General features: G+C 59.5%; 1 protein-coding gene and 1 long non-coding RNA gene across 3 annotated transcripts in view; one reads left to right on the forward strand and one right to left on the reverse strand.

Moving 5' to 3' along the window:
* Window positions 1–1,618: 1,618 nt before the first annotated feature.
* Window positions 1,619–7,869, reverse strand: LOC148222425 (uncharacterized). The gene is made up of 2 exons (XR_015806174.1): window positions 7,748–7,869; window positions 1,619–3,881 (listed from the first exon to the last, which is right to left on the reverse strand). It is a non-coding gene; the product is annotated as an uncharacterized LOC148222425 (long non-coding RNA).
* Window positions 7,870–12,759: 4,890 nt separating this feature from the next.
* ACSF3 (acyl-CoA synthetase family member 3) overlaps window positions 12,760–16,352 on the forward strand; it is a 51,224-nt gene continuing 47,631 nt past the window's right edge. The window contains exons 1-2 of one of the 2 annotated variants that reach the window (XM_014874504.2): window positions 12,760–12,790; window positions 15,209–15,922. In XM_014874504.2, coding sequence (XP_014729990.2) covers window positions 15,230–15,922 — 693 coding nt within the window. In that variant the 5' untranslated portion in view covers window positions 12,760–12,790; window positions 15,209–15,229. Of the gene's footprint in view, window positions 12,791–12,841; window positions 15,923–16,352 lie in introns of those variants that run through there. The other variant, XM_088172140.1, reaches the window with a different exon arrangement.

The following is a 16,352-nucleotide window of genomic DNA, read 5'->3' on the forward strand; positions in this document are numbered from 1 at the left end:
ACCGTGCTTGGCCAGGCAGGGTGTCCAGAGGGGGACTTTGTGCTGCACTTTGAATCCCCACCCCTTTTATTCGGGGGGGATCCTGAATTTGTGCTGCTGAAGGAGAGGAGGAGCTGCAGCAAGCAGGTGGGGATGGGTCAAACCTGAGGTCAAGGAAGATGTGTCCAACTCAGAATCTCCAAAACTCAATGTGCCCCCAAAACTTGTCCCCAAACCATGGGAGAGCCCCCAGCGTGGCCCTGAGCCCCCCTAGAAATTCTGGGGCTCGCTCTTCCCAGCTCCGTGGTGCCCGTTCCCCTGAGCAGCCCAAAGCAGCCAGCACCCCAGGGAGGGGTTCGAGCAGCCCCCATGGGTGCCGGGCCCTTCTCTCATCCTCCACAGCAGCTTCACCAGCCTGGGAGTCATTCCCACATCCCAGTTCATCTGTGGGATCAGTGGAGGTGCATCTTTAGGATTTAGGGATGCTGGACAGGCGTGGTGGGCTGAGAGGAGAGGGGGGTCTCCATGCCCCCCACGCCGGCAGCACTGGGGCGCTCTGGGCATCACTTCCTGGGAGAAATGAGATGTGGGGAGCCCGGCACAGACCCCCTGTCCCCCTCACCCTCCTCCCGCGGCGCTGAGCAGAGCGGGTGTGCCAGCCGGGCACGGGCACCGCGGGCACGGGCTCGTCCTGGTGCCCGTGTGCTCCTGGTGTGATTCCATCTGGCTCCATCTGCTCCCGGCCGGGCTCGGCGGGACCGAATGTGGGTCGTGGCGAGCACGGGTGACACAGCGCGGGGCAGCAGCTGATCCCCCCGGGCTGTGCGGGCTGGGATTACCCAGCTGCTGCCGAGCTGGCACGGGGACCGTCTCCTCCGAAAGGTTCCCTTCCAGGGGATTACGGATAATGCATCTGGAGCAGCACTCGCTCATCCAGGTTTGTGATTTATCTGAAAATCAAATTCCAGTAATCTCGCCTGCCATCTGGCCCCCGCGGACACGATGGGGCGGGGGCTCCGTGTCCCTCCCCGAGCATCCCCCGAGGGAAGGACAGAGCGGGCTGGGGCTCCCTGGGGTGCTGCGAGGCCGCCTGGGAAGGAAATGCCCCAGGAAGCGTTTTTGGGAGGGTGCGGAGTGGCAGGATGCGAGCAGGACCTGGAGAACTCAGCTCCGTGCAGGGACATCCCTGTGTCCCACACATCCCTGGGGGCTGGGGCAGGACCTGGAGAGCTCAAATCTGTGCAGGGATGGATATTCCTGTGCCCCTACACATCCCTGGATGAGCAAACCCGTGGCACGGATGGATATTCTTGTCTCACACATCCCTGGGTGCCGGGATGAAGGCAGGACCCGGAGAGCTCCGTTCCTTGCAGGAACACGGGCAGGAGGAGGCGATGGGGAGGAGGTGACGACCCCTGCCCTGCCCAGGGGACATCCTGGCAGCAGGGACGTCCCGTGGCCCAGCAGGGAAGGCAGAAGAGAGCAGGATCCATCCTTTCCCCCGGCAGGAGTGGCCCAGAGGGGAGCCGGAGCCCCCAGCATTCCCCTCCCTGCCCCTCATTCCCAGCTCATTAAGGCTCTCCCATTATTCTGACATTTTGTGCGCGTCACGTAGCGGGAAGAAGTAATTTACTTAGAAGAAATTAAAAGTTCATTTTAATTGAGCGCACACTGCAGTATGCAAATGCGGGCGCATTATGTACACTGATGCGGAGACAAAGGCTGTAATCAACTGTTAACCCTTTCCGAGCCAGCCCCGCGCTCCTCCGCAGCGCCGGCACCGCTCCGGCCACTCCGAGACCCCACAGCCACGTTTGGGATGTGCCTCTTCCCTGCAGCTCCGCGCTCCTGGAGCAGGGGGCTGGATAAACCCCCTGGGATGTGGGAGTCACACAGGGATGCCGGGGATGGAGGTGTCCCCAAATCGCTGTGACGCGCTGGGATGGCTCCGAGCCAGCGAGACAGGGTGGATGATGGGGCAGGCGGTCTCCAGGGGTGAGGAAGGCGTTTTGGGGAGCTGGGATGGAGCTGCAGAGGGAATATCCCTGGGGATACATGTCCAAAGGCCAAAATAGGGCCGGTTGAAGCTGCGGCCACCCTCACATCCAGCAATACCTGGACAGTGATAGCTGGATGCGAGGGTGGTCCAGCTGTGACGAGCCCGTGATATTCCCAACATCCTGTTGCTATATTTTTAATGTTTTTTTTACTACCTGTCAGACCTGAGATTTTTTTAATGGCAGCGCAAATGGAACTGGCTCACAGATGCGAGATGACAGCCCGCTGCAGGAGACAGACAAATTACCTCCAACCTCGGCTCAAGACGCCCACAGACTCCCAAACAAAGGGAGATGGTGTTTGGGGGGCTGTAAGGAGTTGTCAGTGCTCAGCTCTGCCCACCCCGGTCCCTGGGTGCTCTTTGTGGGCAGCATCTGTGGGATCAGCGTGCCCTGATTCCGTGGGACACTCCCGCTGCAAAGGGGCTTTGGGAAAGGCACACGCTCACCCAACATCAGTCACGGGTGGGTGATATTAAAAATCAGAGAAATGTGCCCCTTTGAAGGGGACACACCGAGGGTGACAGGGTGGACCCAGCCACTCTTTGCAGGAGGGATGACACTGTTGGGAATCCCTTCACTGGCTTCGCCAAGGATGGCAGCGACAGCTCAGGGATGGGACCCTGCTACCCTGAGGGGGTGACAATGGGTGACTTTTCAGCCTGGAACCACAGGGGGAGGAGGGCTGGGGGACACCTTAGAGCTGCCACCTCCACCTCAGCCGCCTTTCCTCTGCCCTGTGTTCCCAGGAGCTGCAAGCCCGATATTCCCAGCGAGCTCCCGAGGGCAGCCCGGGTGGTCGGGAGGATTTAATTGCTGTGTGTAACCTTTGCAGCCCGTCCCACGTGCCGGCTGGGCGCCGGCTCCGCAGCTCCAGATGGCACCCGGGAAAGAGTTAAGTCCGCTGTGATCAACAGCAAGAAGCAAGTGGTAAACAGTTTTTCTCTCCCTCTGCTAAATTAATATGCAAATTCCCCCCCTTCTCTCCCCCCCCCTTGCTTCGAAATTAGCGAGGTAGAATGCTTGGGCTAATTATGCATTCAAACGAGCAGGCTTCGTTAATGTGGCACTAAGAGGAGCCTGAAAATGATTGTGAGACGATGAAATTGAAATTGGAGCACGGCACTTCTAATGCATCTGGAGTCACTCTTGCGTGCCCCGGCAGATGTAACCTGGCAGTGACCGGCAGCTCCCGCCTGCACCCGGGCACCCGCAGCACCCAGCACCCCCAAAACCACCCCCAGCTCCCCCAGCCCACCCCAAAAACAGCCCCTTGACAGGATTTCCCAGCCCATTTCCTCGGGGATGGAAGGGTGGGATGGCACCCAGAGCTCCTGGTGTGGGGATGGGGCAGACAACACAGAGCATCCCAGGACGTGGAGGAGGGTTGGGATTAGGGTGATGGTGCTCCAAGTGAGCAGAGCAGGTCCCTTGGAGTGTCCATGCAGGTCCCCTGGGTGATGCTGGCATCAGCCCCTGTGCTCCCATGGTCTGGAGCAGGGCTGGGAGAACGTTCCTCCTTCCCAGGCAGAATCCCAAGGCTGCCAGCAGGGCCTGGACATGTTTGGTAAAGCTCCACTTGTGCTTGCATGGATAAACCTCTGCATGGACAAAGCTGAATCCTGGTAGCTGCAGGAGGCTCACAGGGGAAATCCCATTCTCATTGCCACATCCCAGTGGATTTGGTGCTCAGCAGTTGTTGGCACATCCCAGCAAGGACCAGGCTGGTGGCACCTCCACATCCATCACATCACGTGAACCACAGCCCCAGGATTGTCCCACAACAGGAGGGGTGGCACAGTGGCATCCAGAGCCAGGCTGGGGCAGCTCCTACGGTCCTGAGACCTGCAGAGGAAAAATGGCAGAAAAAATTGAGGGTGACAATAGGGAGATGTTTTATTTTTGGGGATGTGTTAGGCTGAGGATGAGCAGCCACCAGCTGCAACAGGCACAGGGGATGATGAGGGATTCAGGGGAACACTGGCTCAGGATGTCACCAGCGCCAGTCTCCGCTGGGATAACTGCTCCCTGCCATCTGCACAGCCTTGGATGCAGCCACCCAAGGGCTAAACCAAACTTCCCATGAGACACAGCAGCACCATGGGACCTGCAGAGAGGGATGTCGGAGTGAAATATTCATCAGAGGTGTGGAATTTCCTGGAAGCGCCCATTAGGAGGTAATGCCCCATCCACAGCGTGCTCCCGCAGCCCGGCCGTGCCGAGGGGGGCGGAAGGCGGCGGGGGAGGGAGGCGGATGCTCCGGAGGAGGCTGCAGAGCCTGAACCAGATGCACTGCTAGGAATCAATGAGGAGCTACAGACTTTAGGCACTCAACCACCGGCAATGAAGAGAAGGAATAAACACACAAGGAGATGAATAACACCCCGGAAAGGAGGGGAAGGAATGGGGGAGCAGCAGGGATACAGATCCAGAAGGAGATGATCCCTGGGAGCAGGGTGGGATAGAATGGATTATTTGGTCCAGGGGGATACAGATCCTGGAGGAGATGATCCCTGGGAGTGGGGTGGGATGGAATGGGTGGTTTGGTCAGAAGGGATTCAGAGCTCCAGGAGCCATGCTGAGCATCCCAGAGGGATGCAGAGCAGTCCTGAGGACACACACCTTGGCAGGGGAGGCTGCTGGGCTCGGGGTGAGCTGTGCTGTGTCTGGGCAGGGCCAGGGCATCCCACGGGCATCCCACGGGAATTCTGGGGCACACAGAAGGGTCAGGGCTGGCACACGGAAGGGTCAGGGCTGGCACACGGAGGGGTCAGGGCTGGCACACAGGGGGATTGGGGCTGGCACACAGAGAGGGTTGTTTTCCTCATCTCTCTGGTAATTTTTCCCTCTGACTATGATGCATAGCGGTGCTAATTCGGCACGTTGCCATTAATTCCAGCACAGCTGCCGCTCTCTCCCTCAAGGCATTTCGCTAATACTCGGCTTCAGAGCCTCTCAGCAAATTAACATCATTTGTTCTGCAGAACATGTTTTATTTCTACACTACATGCATAGCTTATTACTCCTCCAGAAACTCGGGGTGTGCAGGAGGCAGCGCCATGGGCACGGCCCTCCAGAGCCAGCCCCGCTCCCCAGCTCCCTGTGCCATCTCTGGATGGGCACAGGGACACAGCACAGTCCCTTGTGCCACCTCACACTGACCCGAACTGGAGCTGCAGGGATTTTCTCCCGGTGCTGGGGATGCTGTGGTGCTGTTGGAGCACCCAGAGCTGGTGATGTGAGGGGGGATGGTGGCAGTGTGCTGCATCAGTCACTGGCTGGCATCTCCTGCATCTCCCTGGCACCATGTCACCTCTCAGTGCTCCTACATTTAGGGACAGAGGTGACAAGATGTCCCAGGACGTCAGGGCCAGGCTGGGGCTTGCTGGGTGTGACAATAAAAAGAACCAGGAGCCCCCAGCACTGGTGGAACAGCTCAGATCCTCTGGGATGGAGCAGAGCAGCTCCCACGTGGCCCTCGGTGCTGAGCCCTGGGGCTGTCGGCAGAGATGTGAGCTGGGCAGGGTGTCACCAGGCAGGCAGGGTGTCACCAGGGAGGCAGGGTGTCACCAGGCAGGCAGGGTGTCACCAGGCAGGCACAGGGTCCTGCCACCACCCACCAACCCGCACTCCCCGCCAGCGATAGTTTCAGGTCTTTCGCTTTGATTAAGGTTATTTAAGCTTTTTACCAAAACATAAAACCTGATTGTTTGCATAAACAACCTAATTGGATTATAGTGCACAGCATCGCTAATGCCGCGGGCTGGCTGGGAGCCGGCGGGAGCGGGGAGCACCGGGAGCACCGGGAACATTGGGAACATTGGGAACACCGGGAACACCGGGAACACCGGGAACCGGGACGGGCAGGGGATTGGTGAGACCCCTCCGTGCCCCGGGGTCTGCATCCACGTGCCCCCTCCTCCCAGCCACGGAGGGACCCTCCTGGGGGTGGGCCAACGCTTGGGGACAGCGGTGTCCCCACACGTGGCTCTGGCTGTGTCCTCACCTGCAAGGCGAGAGGGGACAAAGCCGCGCTCCGGCACCGCTGGTGGGAGGAGGAAGAGGAAGGTGGAGGTGCCGAGCGGGAAGCAGGGGGCCGGGGCTTTGCAGGAATGCTGCCTGCGCAGCGTTTCCATGGCTGGGAGCTGCAGAAGGCTTTCATGGCAAGAGGCGGAGAGGCTCCATGAATATTTCATTAGGAAAGCAATGTGGTGTGCTGCAGAGAACATCTGGCTGGAGTCCCTGGAGACCCCTGCCTTGTGCAGGAAGCAGGAACTGTGAAATACGGAGGAAAACGAGGGAGAGGGGGAGATGGGGGGATCATCCCGTGACACGGGGAGCATTCCTGCCCTGTTGGCCCTGCTATATACAGCGCAGGGCGGGCGTGGGGCTTCATCCTTTGGGGAATGACAGGAGCTGGAAAGGCTGTGGTGGTGCCATCCAGGTGCAGGATCCTTCCCTGGACGTTTTGGGGATCAGACTGCAGTGGGCTGCTGTGTTTGATCCCAATATCCAATGCAGGAATGGGCAGAGCTGCTCCTCCAGCTCAGAGCTGAGTGCCCAAGTGATCAGTCCAGTGAGCGATGCTGGAGCACTGGGATGGGATGGGATGGGATGGGATGGGATGGGACATCTCTTGCCTCACTCCACATCACTCTCAGGGACATGCTGATGCCCTCAAAACTGGATGCTGGGATCCCTGGCCCAGCTCCTGCAGGTGATGGGTGCTGAGGGAGGTTTGTCCTGCTGGGACAGGTGCAGAGTGGACATCCCCGGGCACAGGGGTGCTGGTGGGCACAGCCGGGGTCCTTCAGGGATGCAGAGCAGTAGGAATTGGGATGCTGTGAGATTTGGGGTTGCCAGCATCCCTGTTTCCTTTCAGTGCCCCCAGCAGGGGCCAGGTTTGGTGGCCCTTGGGGACTCTTTTGCAGCCACTTCACACAGTGCCAGTGGAGCGGTGTTCTCAAGCTGTTCCTGGCTTGGGAATGGCTCCAGCATTGCTCTTCACCCCGGGCAGGCAGGAGGGCACACAGCAGCACCAGGTCTCTGCCCTGCACCCTCAACCCCCTCCCCAAAGCTCCCCACACCCCCAGCCTCACACAAACACCCACTCACACCCCGTCTCCTTCACCCAGCACCCCACGGCCACGACCCCGGCCCCGCGCAAGTCCTGGCCACGGGACCACGAGCTTCCTTGTGTCCTGCAATCCTGCCCTTCCCTCCTCCTCCTCCCCAGCATGGTGATGAATGCAAGGGCTCTCTGCCCACCCTCCCTTTCTCCTTCTCCCCCAGCCGCCAGGCTGTGCTCTGGGGCAGCTCCGGGCTGGGAGCCGGGCACATTTCCCACGTGCCAGCGCTGCTGGCGGCAGGACTTTGGCTCACACCTCCTTCCTGCAGCCCCGGCAGCCCCGGCCCCTCCGCCGGCAGCAGACAAAGCCCAACCAAACAAAGCCACAACCTCGCTCGTGGCCCCGCGTGCGGCAGAGTCTCCGTGCAGCCCCAAGGCGAGCCTGGCCAGCACCCGGAGCCTGTGACTGGCCACACCAGGCAGAGGAGCAGGCAGGGAAGGACTTTGGGACAGGCCAGGCAGGAGATGGAGGGATGGGCAGGGAGGCCGCGGGCAGGCTGAGCGGAGCGGAGCCGGCCGGGATGCAGAGCCTGGCACAGACACATGCACGCACACGCACACCCTGCGAAACGAAGGCAAATACCTCTCTCCTCTCCGGCTCCTCCGCTGCTGCCCGTCCTGCCTCAGCCACGCCGTGCCTCCTCCACGCTGCCCGTCCTCCATGTGCCCACGCCGGCACGCACTGCCAGACCCTCCTCTCCGCCGCCGGTGGGTTTTGGCCCCCGCTGCCTGCTGGCGTTTTGGCAGCCTCACCGCTCCAGCGATGGCATGTGTCCATTATTTTTTTTTTTTTTTTTCTCCTCTCTCACAATCCGTCCTCCCCAGCCTTCTCTGCCGGTGCCTCCGGAGCCGCCTGCGGTGCCAGCTCGCAGGGAAATTGGCAGCGAGCGCGGCACAGGGATCCTCCCGCAGCTGACGGAGCCCTGCCAGGCGCAGGCAGCCCTTCTGCCAGCCACCAGCCTTGGCACGGGGGGCCGGGGGGCCGCGGGGGGCTGCCGAGGCTTGGCAGCCCTTCCCCGGCACAGCGCGCCCCAGCCGCCGCCACGGCTCCGCTGCCAAATGCCAAACGGGGGGAGGAAAAGGGGAGAAGGCACAAATAGGAGTTGGCTTCGCCGTGCCCGGTGGCAGGGACCCACCAGGGACCCCTTCCCTTCGCCAAGGCCAGCTGGGCGATGTCCTCGTCCCTCGGCGGTGGCTCCGGAGCCTGCCCGTGGTGCCGGGTGTCACATGGAGGGGCTGAGCCCCGTCTGTCCCAAGTCGTGCCCCCCAGCCCAGTGGGGAAAGCCCATGGCAGGGATGGATGGCAAGCGCCGCCGCAGACCGGCGATGCTGCGTGGCGAGCACGGCTCCCACAGACACACCTCTTACCCAGCATCCGTCTGCTGCTTAGGGGGGCCCGGGAAATTGGGAAGGGGAGAGCGGAGGAGGGACTTGCGGTGATGGGTGGGGGTTCTGGGGTGCCCTCTGGCCGTGTGTCGCCTGGCACGGCCGTCTCAGCCTTGTGCAACAGAGCGTCCCCAACTCGTGCCAAAATCCTGGCCCCCGCGGTTCAGTCGTGCCATGACTCCATCCTGGCCGGCCATCGGTGGAGCAGCCAACCTTGCTTTTCTGGCTTTTCTTCCCAAAACTCCTGGTTTGGGTGTCTTTTTGAAGGTAGAAGTGGGTATGTGGCTTGTGCCTCCACTGTAGCGTGGATGCTCCTGGTGCCAATGCCTTTAGAGGGCCCCTAAGGCCAAGGGATTCAGGTGGGAATCTCCAGGCAGGAGACAGGGAACAGCCCAATCCCTGCTCAGTTTTTCCCAAAATCAGTCATTTACTGGGAGCCACATTCCCTGGGAGGCGCAGGGGTGCTGGGGCAGGCACCAGGAGCACATGGAGAGCAGGAGCCATCCCTGGTTAACAACTTCACTCCCTAACCAAGGATGTCTTTCATGGAGTTGGCAGCAGGAGCCCCCCACAGGGCAGGATGAGTGTGAGTGGGTCCCACTGACCCATCCCATCCTCCTGCCATCCTTCACCCTGTGTCCCTGGGTGGTGGCACATCCCAGCCCAGGGATATGGCAGCTACTGGGATGGCAGTGCCATTACAATATTCCCAGAGCCATCCCTGTGTGCTCCGTGCCCCCGTGGCCTGGTGGCTGTCCCTGGCCTGCCCGTGTCACACGTGTGCCTGCCATTTCCTCGAATAAGCAGCTAATCTCCATCAATCATAATTCCGGGCAATTATCATAATAGGGCCATTTTGCACTTATCCTCGCCACGTGACGCAGGAGCCACTCACGGCTCCACTTCACAGCAGCTCCGAGCTGCTCCTGTCCCCAGGGAGTCCCCATGGCAATCGTGTCCCCTGCAGGCCCCTGGGGACAGCCCGGCCCCGCCGGGGGCAGCAGCGGCTGCAGCAGCAGATGCTCGTTCTGGGAGGATGCAGGCAAGGAGGGACCTCTGAAACTCGGAGGAAAAGGAGAGGAAAAGGGAGACGTTGCCCCTGCCTTGTGCCATCCCGCAGCAGTACAGGGTTAAACCCCGAAATGGGGACACTCAATCTGCTTTCTGCCACCCTACAGCCCTGGCAGCCCTGGCAGCCTTGCAGTGGTGCTGATGCCACGTTGGTGCCAGGGGGACAGGGCCAGCAGCCCCTGCTGACCTTCCACTGCCTGGCGGGGAGCAGCTTAGGGAGGCTGGGAAGTGGTGAGGCACAAGAGCCTCGGGTGGGGGATTAAGGGCCAGCAGATGGATGGAGATCAAACATTTCACTGCCCCTTGTTTACAACATCCTGCTGAACAGGCACCGGGGACACCAGCGCTGCTCTGGCTCTGTCCCTCTTTGGGCTGGGGCAGGATGGGGATAGGGACAAACTTCCCACGGTTTTGGGGTGTCCCATTGGGGTTGGACAGGCTCCCACATTGCTGTGCTGCATCCTCACTCCAAGCAGCACCGCAGTGGAAGCTGCCAGTGCCCCCATCCCATCCCATCCCATCCCATCCCACAGCACTGGGATGAACTCACCATCACCCTGAGCATTCCCACAGCCCGGCAGCGTTTGTGGTGTTTACACCACCCCAGTAATTACTTTCCTTTTTTTTTTTCTTTAATAAATACGGATGTGCCACAAGTAAACTCCAGTGCAATAAAAGCTTTCTGCTGGATCCATAATTAATCACGGAGCTGAGCAAGGCGGGGAGGGCAGGCAGACAATCCTCCTGCCAGCAGGGGCTGCGGGGCTCGCACCCGCCTGGGAGGGACCTGAGAACCCGTGGTGACAGCTTGGGGACAGCCCTGTGCCCTGGGGGACCATGGCAGCAGCCGAGGCCGGGGTCTGTGGGTGCTGCACCCAGTTCTCAGTTTCCACTCCCAGCTGTGAGGGCACATCTGGACTGACCTCTCCTTCCTCCCCTCCCTCCCTCCTGCAGCGTGCAGCCCCACAGTCCCGAGGTGGATGGCAGTGACCACGGCTGAGCATCGTCTCTGCGGATGTCACCAGCTCCAGATGGCCACTGGGCACCAGGTGCTGGGGGCCAGAGGGACAGAGGGTGGCTGGGGGTGACATCTGCTGTGCACGTGGCCAGCTGGCCCTGCCGCCTGCCACCATCGGGGGGGCACGGCCCTGTCACCCCCACGGGGTGAGGTCCCTGCACAGGTTGGAGGGGATGCTCCTGGCACATCCTTGGATGTCCCAGCTCTGTCCCCACCACGTGCACGCTGTCCCTGCAAATCCCTGAACTGCCACGGGGGTGTTGGCACCCCGCTGGCACCAGGGGCTGATGCCTAGAGGAGCTGGGACAGAGTTAAAGGGGAATAAATGGATATTTATTGAGGGACCTTCAAAGGTCACACCCTGGCAGTGCCAGTGCCGCAGTCGTGGCCCCTGCCTGGATGACTCTAAGATGGAAACAAAAGAGGGGTTGGTCACGAGATCTCACATTTTTATAGATTTTAGTCCATTTGCATACAGAACTGTCCAATTAACAGCCTCAAATCGTGAAGTTTCATCCTCCTTGCTTGCGTGCCCGTCCTCCTCTTTTCACGTTGTTTATGCTCAGGGCCTGAAGTTTGGAGAAATTGTCCTTGAGTCCCCAGCTGGACTAGGACTGTTTTGTCTTCACTGCCCAAGCACAACAGAAAAACTTAAAACTTAAGGCATCAAGACCCTCCCTGTGGGCACACCCCCCGTGTGGGGACCGGGGGAGGCTGGTGACAGATGGGGAGTGTGAAGAATGACACTGGGGATGGCAGGGCCAGGCTGGGTGCTGCAGGGAAGTGGCACCTGCTGGTACTGGGGCCAACCTGGAGCTGCTGGGAGTGTTGGGAGCCTCCTGCAGCGCCTCTGCACAGGGCAGGAGGGTGGTGGGGGAGTGAATGGGGTGTAAAATGGGAAGGGTGTGAGAGCTGCACAGTGGGGACACAGCAGTGGGATGGGGAGGAACTGGGAATGGCGTGTGTGATGGAGAGGAACTGGAGGTGTGTGATGGAGAGGAACTGGAGGTGTGTGATGGGGAAGTGTTCAGTGAGGAGGAAATGGGGACAGGGCCATGGGGATGGAGCTGTGCCACAGCTGAGAGACACAGAGGGACCTGTGCCATGGGGACATGAGAGATGGGGATGGAGCAGGAAGGGAGCTGTGCCATGGGGAGGGAGACATCAGCAGTGTCTGGTGAGGAAGAGGGGAGGGAGGGATGTGATGGCAGTGGTGCAACAGGGAGGAGGGGAAAGGGCAGATACGAATGGGGACAGAGGTTGTGAATGGGGAGCCATAAAATGAGGGGGGAGCCACGTGACAGAGAGGAAACCCTGAAAAACAGGGGGGCAGTTGTGCAATGCATCCACTGGGGAGCCGAGCGATGGGAACTGTGCCAAGGGGAAATGTGCAACAGAGCCGTGCCATGGAGAGGAAGGGGTGCCATGGAGAGCCGTGCCATGAGGAAGGAGCGGTGCCATGGCGCTCTGGGATCGGGGCTGTGCAGGAGCCTTGGGTGCTGTCCCTGCCCGTGCTGGGATCCCAGCCCCGTTTCCGCTCCCACCCCGCTGCAGCCCTGATGGAAACACACCTGGGGAGGTGGGTGGGGGTCACCCCGGCCGTGCCGCTTCACGGCCCGACGCGCACGGCCGCAAAAACACGGCTCCAGCACGGGAACAGGGCCTGGCGGATGTGCCATGTGCCACAACGGGGACCTCGGTGTGTCCCCAAGGTGTCCGTGTGTCCCCAAGATGTCCGTGTGTACCCGAAGTGTCTGCGTGTCCCCAGGGTTTCTGTGCATCTCTGGGATCTCTGTGCATCCCCGGGATGCCCATGTGTGAAGCTTCCACGAGTCCAGGCCATTCCTGAACCCAAATCCCAAAATCCTGCAGACCGGGCCCACGGCTCCAGGACCCGTGGGGCAGAGATGCAGCTCTGTGTCGTCACACGCGCCCGCCATGACATCCGAGGACACTGGTGACACTCCGGGGGGGCTGCAGGGACACTCAGCCCCGCGGTGCCCTGACCCCGCCCCCGCCGTGGGCGTTTTGGGGTCAAATTCCAATAAATTATGTGCGGGGGGGGCGGAACGTTCGTGCGCGGAACGTTCGTGTCCCGGCGCCGCGTTCCCGCCGGAGCTGTGCGCGGCCGGAGCGGTCCCCCGGCGGCAGGTGAGGCCCGGCGGGGCTGCGGGAGGCGGCGGGGCTGGGACGGGCCCCGGGATGTCCCAAAGCCGGGGTGAACCGGGGCCTGCTGCCCTGGGGCCGGGCTCTCTTTCCCTGCGGCGGGGGCCCCGCAGCGCCTCGGGAATTGCGGGGCGAGGTTTCTTCCTATTCTTGCTCTGGGATGTGCCGTGAGTAGGCTGCGGGCAGAGAGCTGGAGGGTGGGAATCCGGAATGAGAGAAGAAGAAAGCTCCGGGAGGATGGGGAAGCTCTGGCACAGGGTGCCCAGAGAAGCTGTGGCTGCCCCTGGATCCCTGGCAGTGTCCAAGGCCAGGTCGGACAGGACTTGGAGCAACCTGGGACAGTGGGAGGTGGCACTGGATGGGCTTTAAAGTCCTTTGCAATCCAAACCTTTCCCTATTTTTTGTTTTGTGAGAAGGGCAGAACAGTCAGCATCTCGGGCGTTATTTGATGCCTTTTCCAAGTCTCTAAGTTACTTTTTTATTTTCTAAGAATAAAGTATTTTTTTATGATTTTCTAAGAGTGAAGTATTTTTTATCTTTATTGTAGAAGCAGCCAGGAATCCCTTTGTATTCCCATGCCTGTAAATGAGGAAAGGGTGGAATCCTGCAGGTCAGACTCGCACTGGCAGTTCCACAGTCACAGCTGGAGCAATGATTATTCCTGTAATAATTCACTTTGAAACAGCTCAGAGTAACTCTAAGGATCATTTTACTCCAGGGAATGCATTTTATGCCCTTTATGCTCAGAAAGTGCAGAGGGGTGCAAAGTGCACAGGGCTGGGCAGTGTGTAAGCTCCAATTTGCACTGGTTTTGTTGTGCTGGGAGCTGGGGAGAGGCTTGCAGCTGCTTTGAAATCTTCAGCCTTAGGAGGAGGAGGAGGGCTTGGATTTTCCCTTCCAGGAGGATTTGAACCTTCCCTCCTAAGGCAGCAGAGCCACATCTCTGCACTCCCCCCACCTTCTTGTGGGCTCGAGGGACAAACTTTGTTTCCAGGTATCCCTGAGCAGCCCCTGGATTTCCTTCCTTACCCGAAGTGTCTGCACACACCATCACCCCCAGCTCTCTGAAACCCAGCATTCCCAGGCTGGCTGAAAGTGCTGCTGTTAATTGCTCCATTAAACACAGACTGGTGGCAATGGGGTAATTTGATTTTTTTGAAGGAGCTGGAGGAACAGTGAGAGCACTGAGAGCATCAGCCACGCTGATCCTGGGCACACACAGCTTCCAGGTCATGCCCCTCTTAATGCTCAGGGCATTGACACCTTGCCATGGCCACAGGTTCAGTTTAGGGCGTGCATTAGGTCGGGTTTTTACATTTTAGTCTCTCCAGAGCATTGCAAAGACGTCACACGAGCTGTGCCTTGAGCTGCTTTGTTTTTTTCCATGCTGGTGGCAAATGTCAGGAGTTCCCACGGTCACCCCGCTCTGGGGTTGAAGCCTCTCTGCTCCCCCAGATGTTTCCACCCTAAATCACAAGCTTGTTTTGCAGAAGCAGAAATTGAGGTTGATTTGCAAAAGAAAATCTGAGCAGGGCCGGTGTCTGGGCGGGGAAATGCTCTGAAGGTGGAGGGGAGAGACCGCAGGGCTCACGGAAAATAAACTCTTGTGAGCCTGAGCTGGGGGCAGCCTTGGCCAGCTCTTCCTCTTTGTTCCAGCTCCTCCCCACGGTGGGAAGCTGGGCTGGGAGGCTCTTGGAGCTGAGCTGCTCCACTAATAGGCATTTATTAAAAAAAAAATGGGAAAAATCAGGTTGTTATTGCCAGTGTCAAGGAAGTGTCACGGACGCTCTCAGAGAGTGAGAGCTTGTCATCCTTTGGCTGCTTCCTCCTGTCATGGAATCCCTCTGGGGATGTTTTGGTGCTGATTGGATTCTGTGCAGCAAACCCCTCTCTCTCCTGCCACAGCCCTGTCCTCTCCTCTCTGCTCCCCAGTGCTGTATGGAGAGGCTGCTCCAGGCTTTGCAGAGTGGTTTAGGATTCTTCCCAGAATCGTGGAATGGTTTGGCTTGGAAAGTATCTTAAAGCCCTTCTCACTTCACCCCCTGCCTGCCAGCAGCCTGGGACACTGGAAGGTGTCCCTGCCCATGGCAGGGGGTGCAGCTGGATGGGCTGTGAAGTCCCTTCCAACCCAAACCGTTCTGGGATTCTATGAAAGCTGGTTCATCATTTAAATCAGCTGGATTTGAGGGATTGGAGGCTGTGCAGGGAAGGGTCTCTGCCTCCTGTTCCATTGTGGCAGAACCCAGGGATTCTCGGGCTGCCCAGGGTGTGGCACTCTGAGGCAGGGACATAAATAATAGAGTGGATATTATTCAAGTGAAGGCTGCCACTTTCCCTGGGTGGGAATAACCCCCTGGGTAATCCCTGCCTGTACTGATGTGCTCCCATCATTGCTTTCTGCAGAATCACCTCAGTGCTGGCAGGATGCTGCTCCCCCTGCTCTTCCCCCAGGTGTGCCGGCCCCTCCGCTGCCTCCTCCGGGACCTGTCCCGCTGCACATGGCATGGGAAGAGGGCTGGCTGTCCCCACAGGGCTCTGCACACAGCCTGGGCCACCTGCAGCAGTGACATCACCCCTGTGTTCACCAGGGCTCAGGCTTTTGGGGACAAAGTGGCCATCGTTGACCAGAACGGGGAGCACACGTACAGGGACCTGCTCAGCCGGAGCCTCCGCTTGTCCCGGGAGATCTGCAGGGTCCTGGAGTGCCCCAGCAGGGACCTGAAGGAAGAGAGGATCTCATTTCTGTGCCCCAATGATGCCTCCTACGTGGTGGCCCAGTGGGCTTCGTGGATGAGCGGGGGCATAGCAGTGCCCCTGTACAGGAAACACCCCGTGCCCGAGCTGGAGTACGTGATCCAGGACTCCCAGAGTGCCCTGGTCATTGCAGCCGAGGAATTCCTGGGCAAAATAACCCCCAGTGCCAAGAAACTGGGAGTCCCAGTGCTGCCACTTCCCAGGTCTGGTGGTGATGGATCCACAAGCTCTGCAGACACAGAGGAGGGGTCCTTGCCAAGCTGTTCCTCGTGGAAGGACAGAGGAGCTATGATCATCTACACCAGCGGGACCACGGGGAGACCCAAGGGTGTCCTCAGCACCCACAGGAACGTGCAGGCTGTGGTGAGTGCTGCTGCTCCCCCTGCCAAGCTTGGGCCAAGGTACAAAGTCATGGAATCTAGAGGGGATTTGGGGTTGCAAACACCTTTCCACTGCCAAATTCCTGCAGAGAGCTGTGGGGCTGCAGCTCAGGAATCCTCCGTGCTTGGAAGGTGAGCACACAGCAGCCTGTGAGGCTCTAAACTTGGCCTGTTCGTGCTGCAGCTGCATCCTGAGGCAGGTGGATTCTCCTCCCTGCTTTCTTGAAAAGCAGAAGGAGTGAAACCTGTTGTAAAAAACCTGATTTCTTTGTAGTTTGTTTTTCTACCCTCTGACTAGGGGAGAATCTTTGCTCCTAATTGGAAAACGTCTTAGCCCAGCCCAGTGCTGTGTGAAGCCTGTGCATTATTCAGCTCTGTATCCCCAAGGCAAAAAAATCCATTAGCTCTCGGAG

The sequence above is a fragment of the Sturnus vulgaris genome, chromosome 12 (assembly GCF_052056855.1).
Source record: "Sturnus vulgaris isolate bStuVul1 chromosome 12, bStuVul1.hap1, whole genome shotgun sequence".
NCBI classification, from domain to species: domain Eukaryota; kingdom Metazoa; phylum Chordata; class Aves; order Passeriformes; family Sturnidae; genus Sturnus; species Sturnus vulgaris.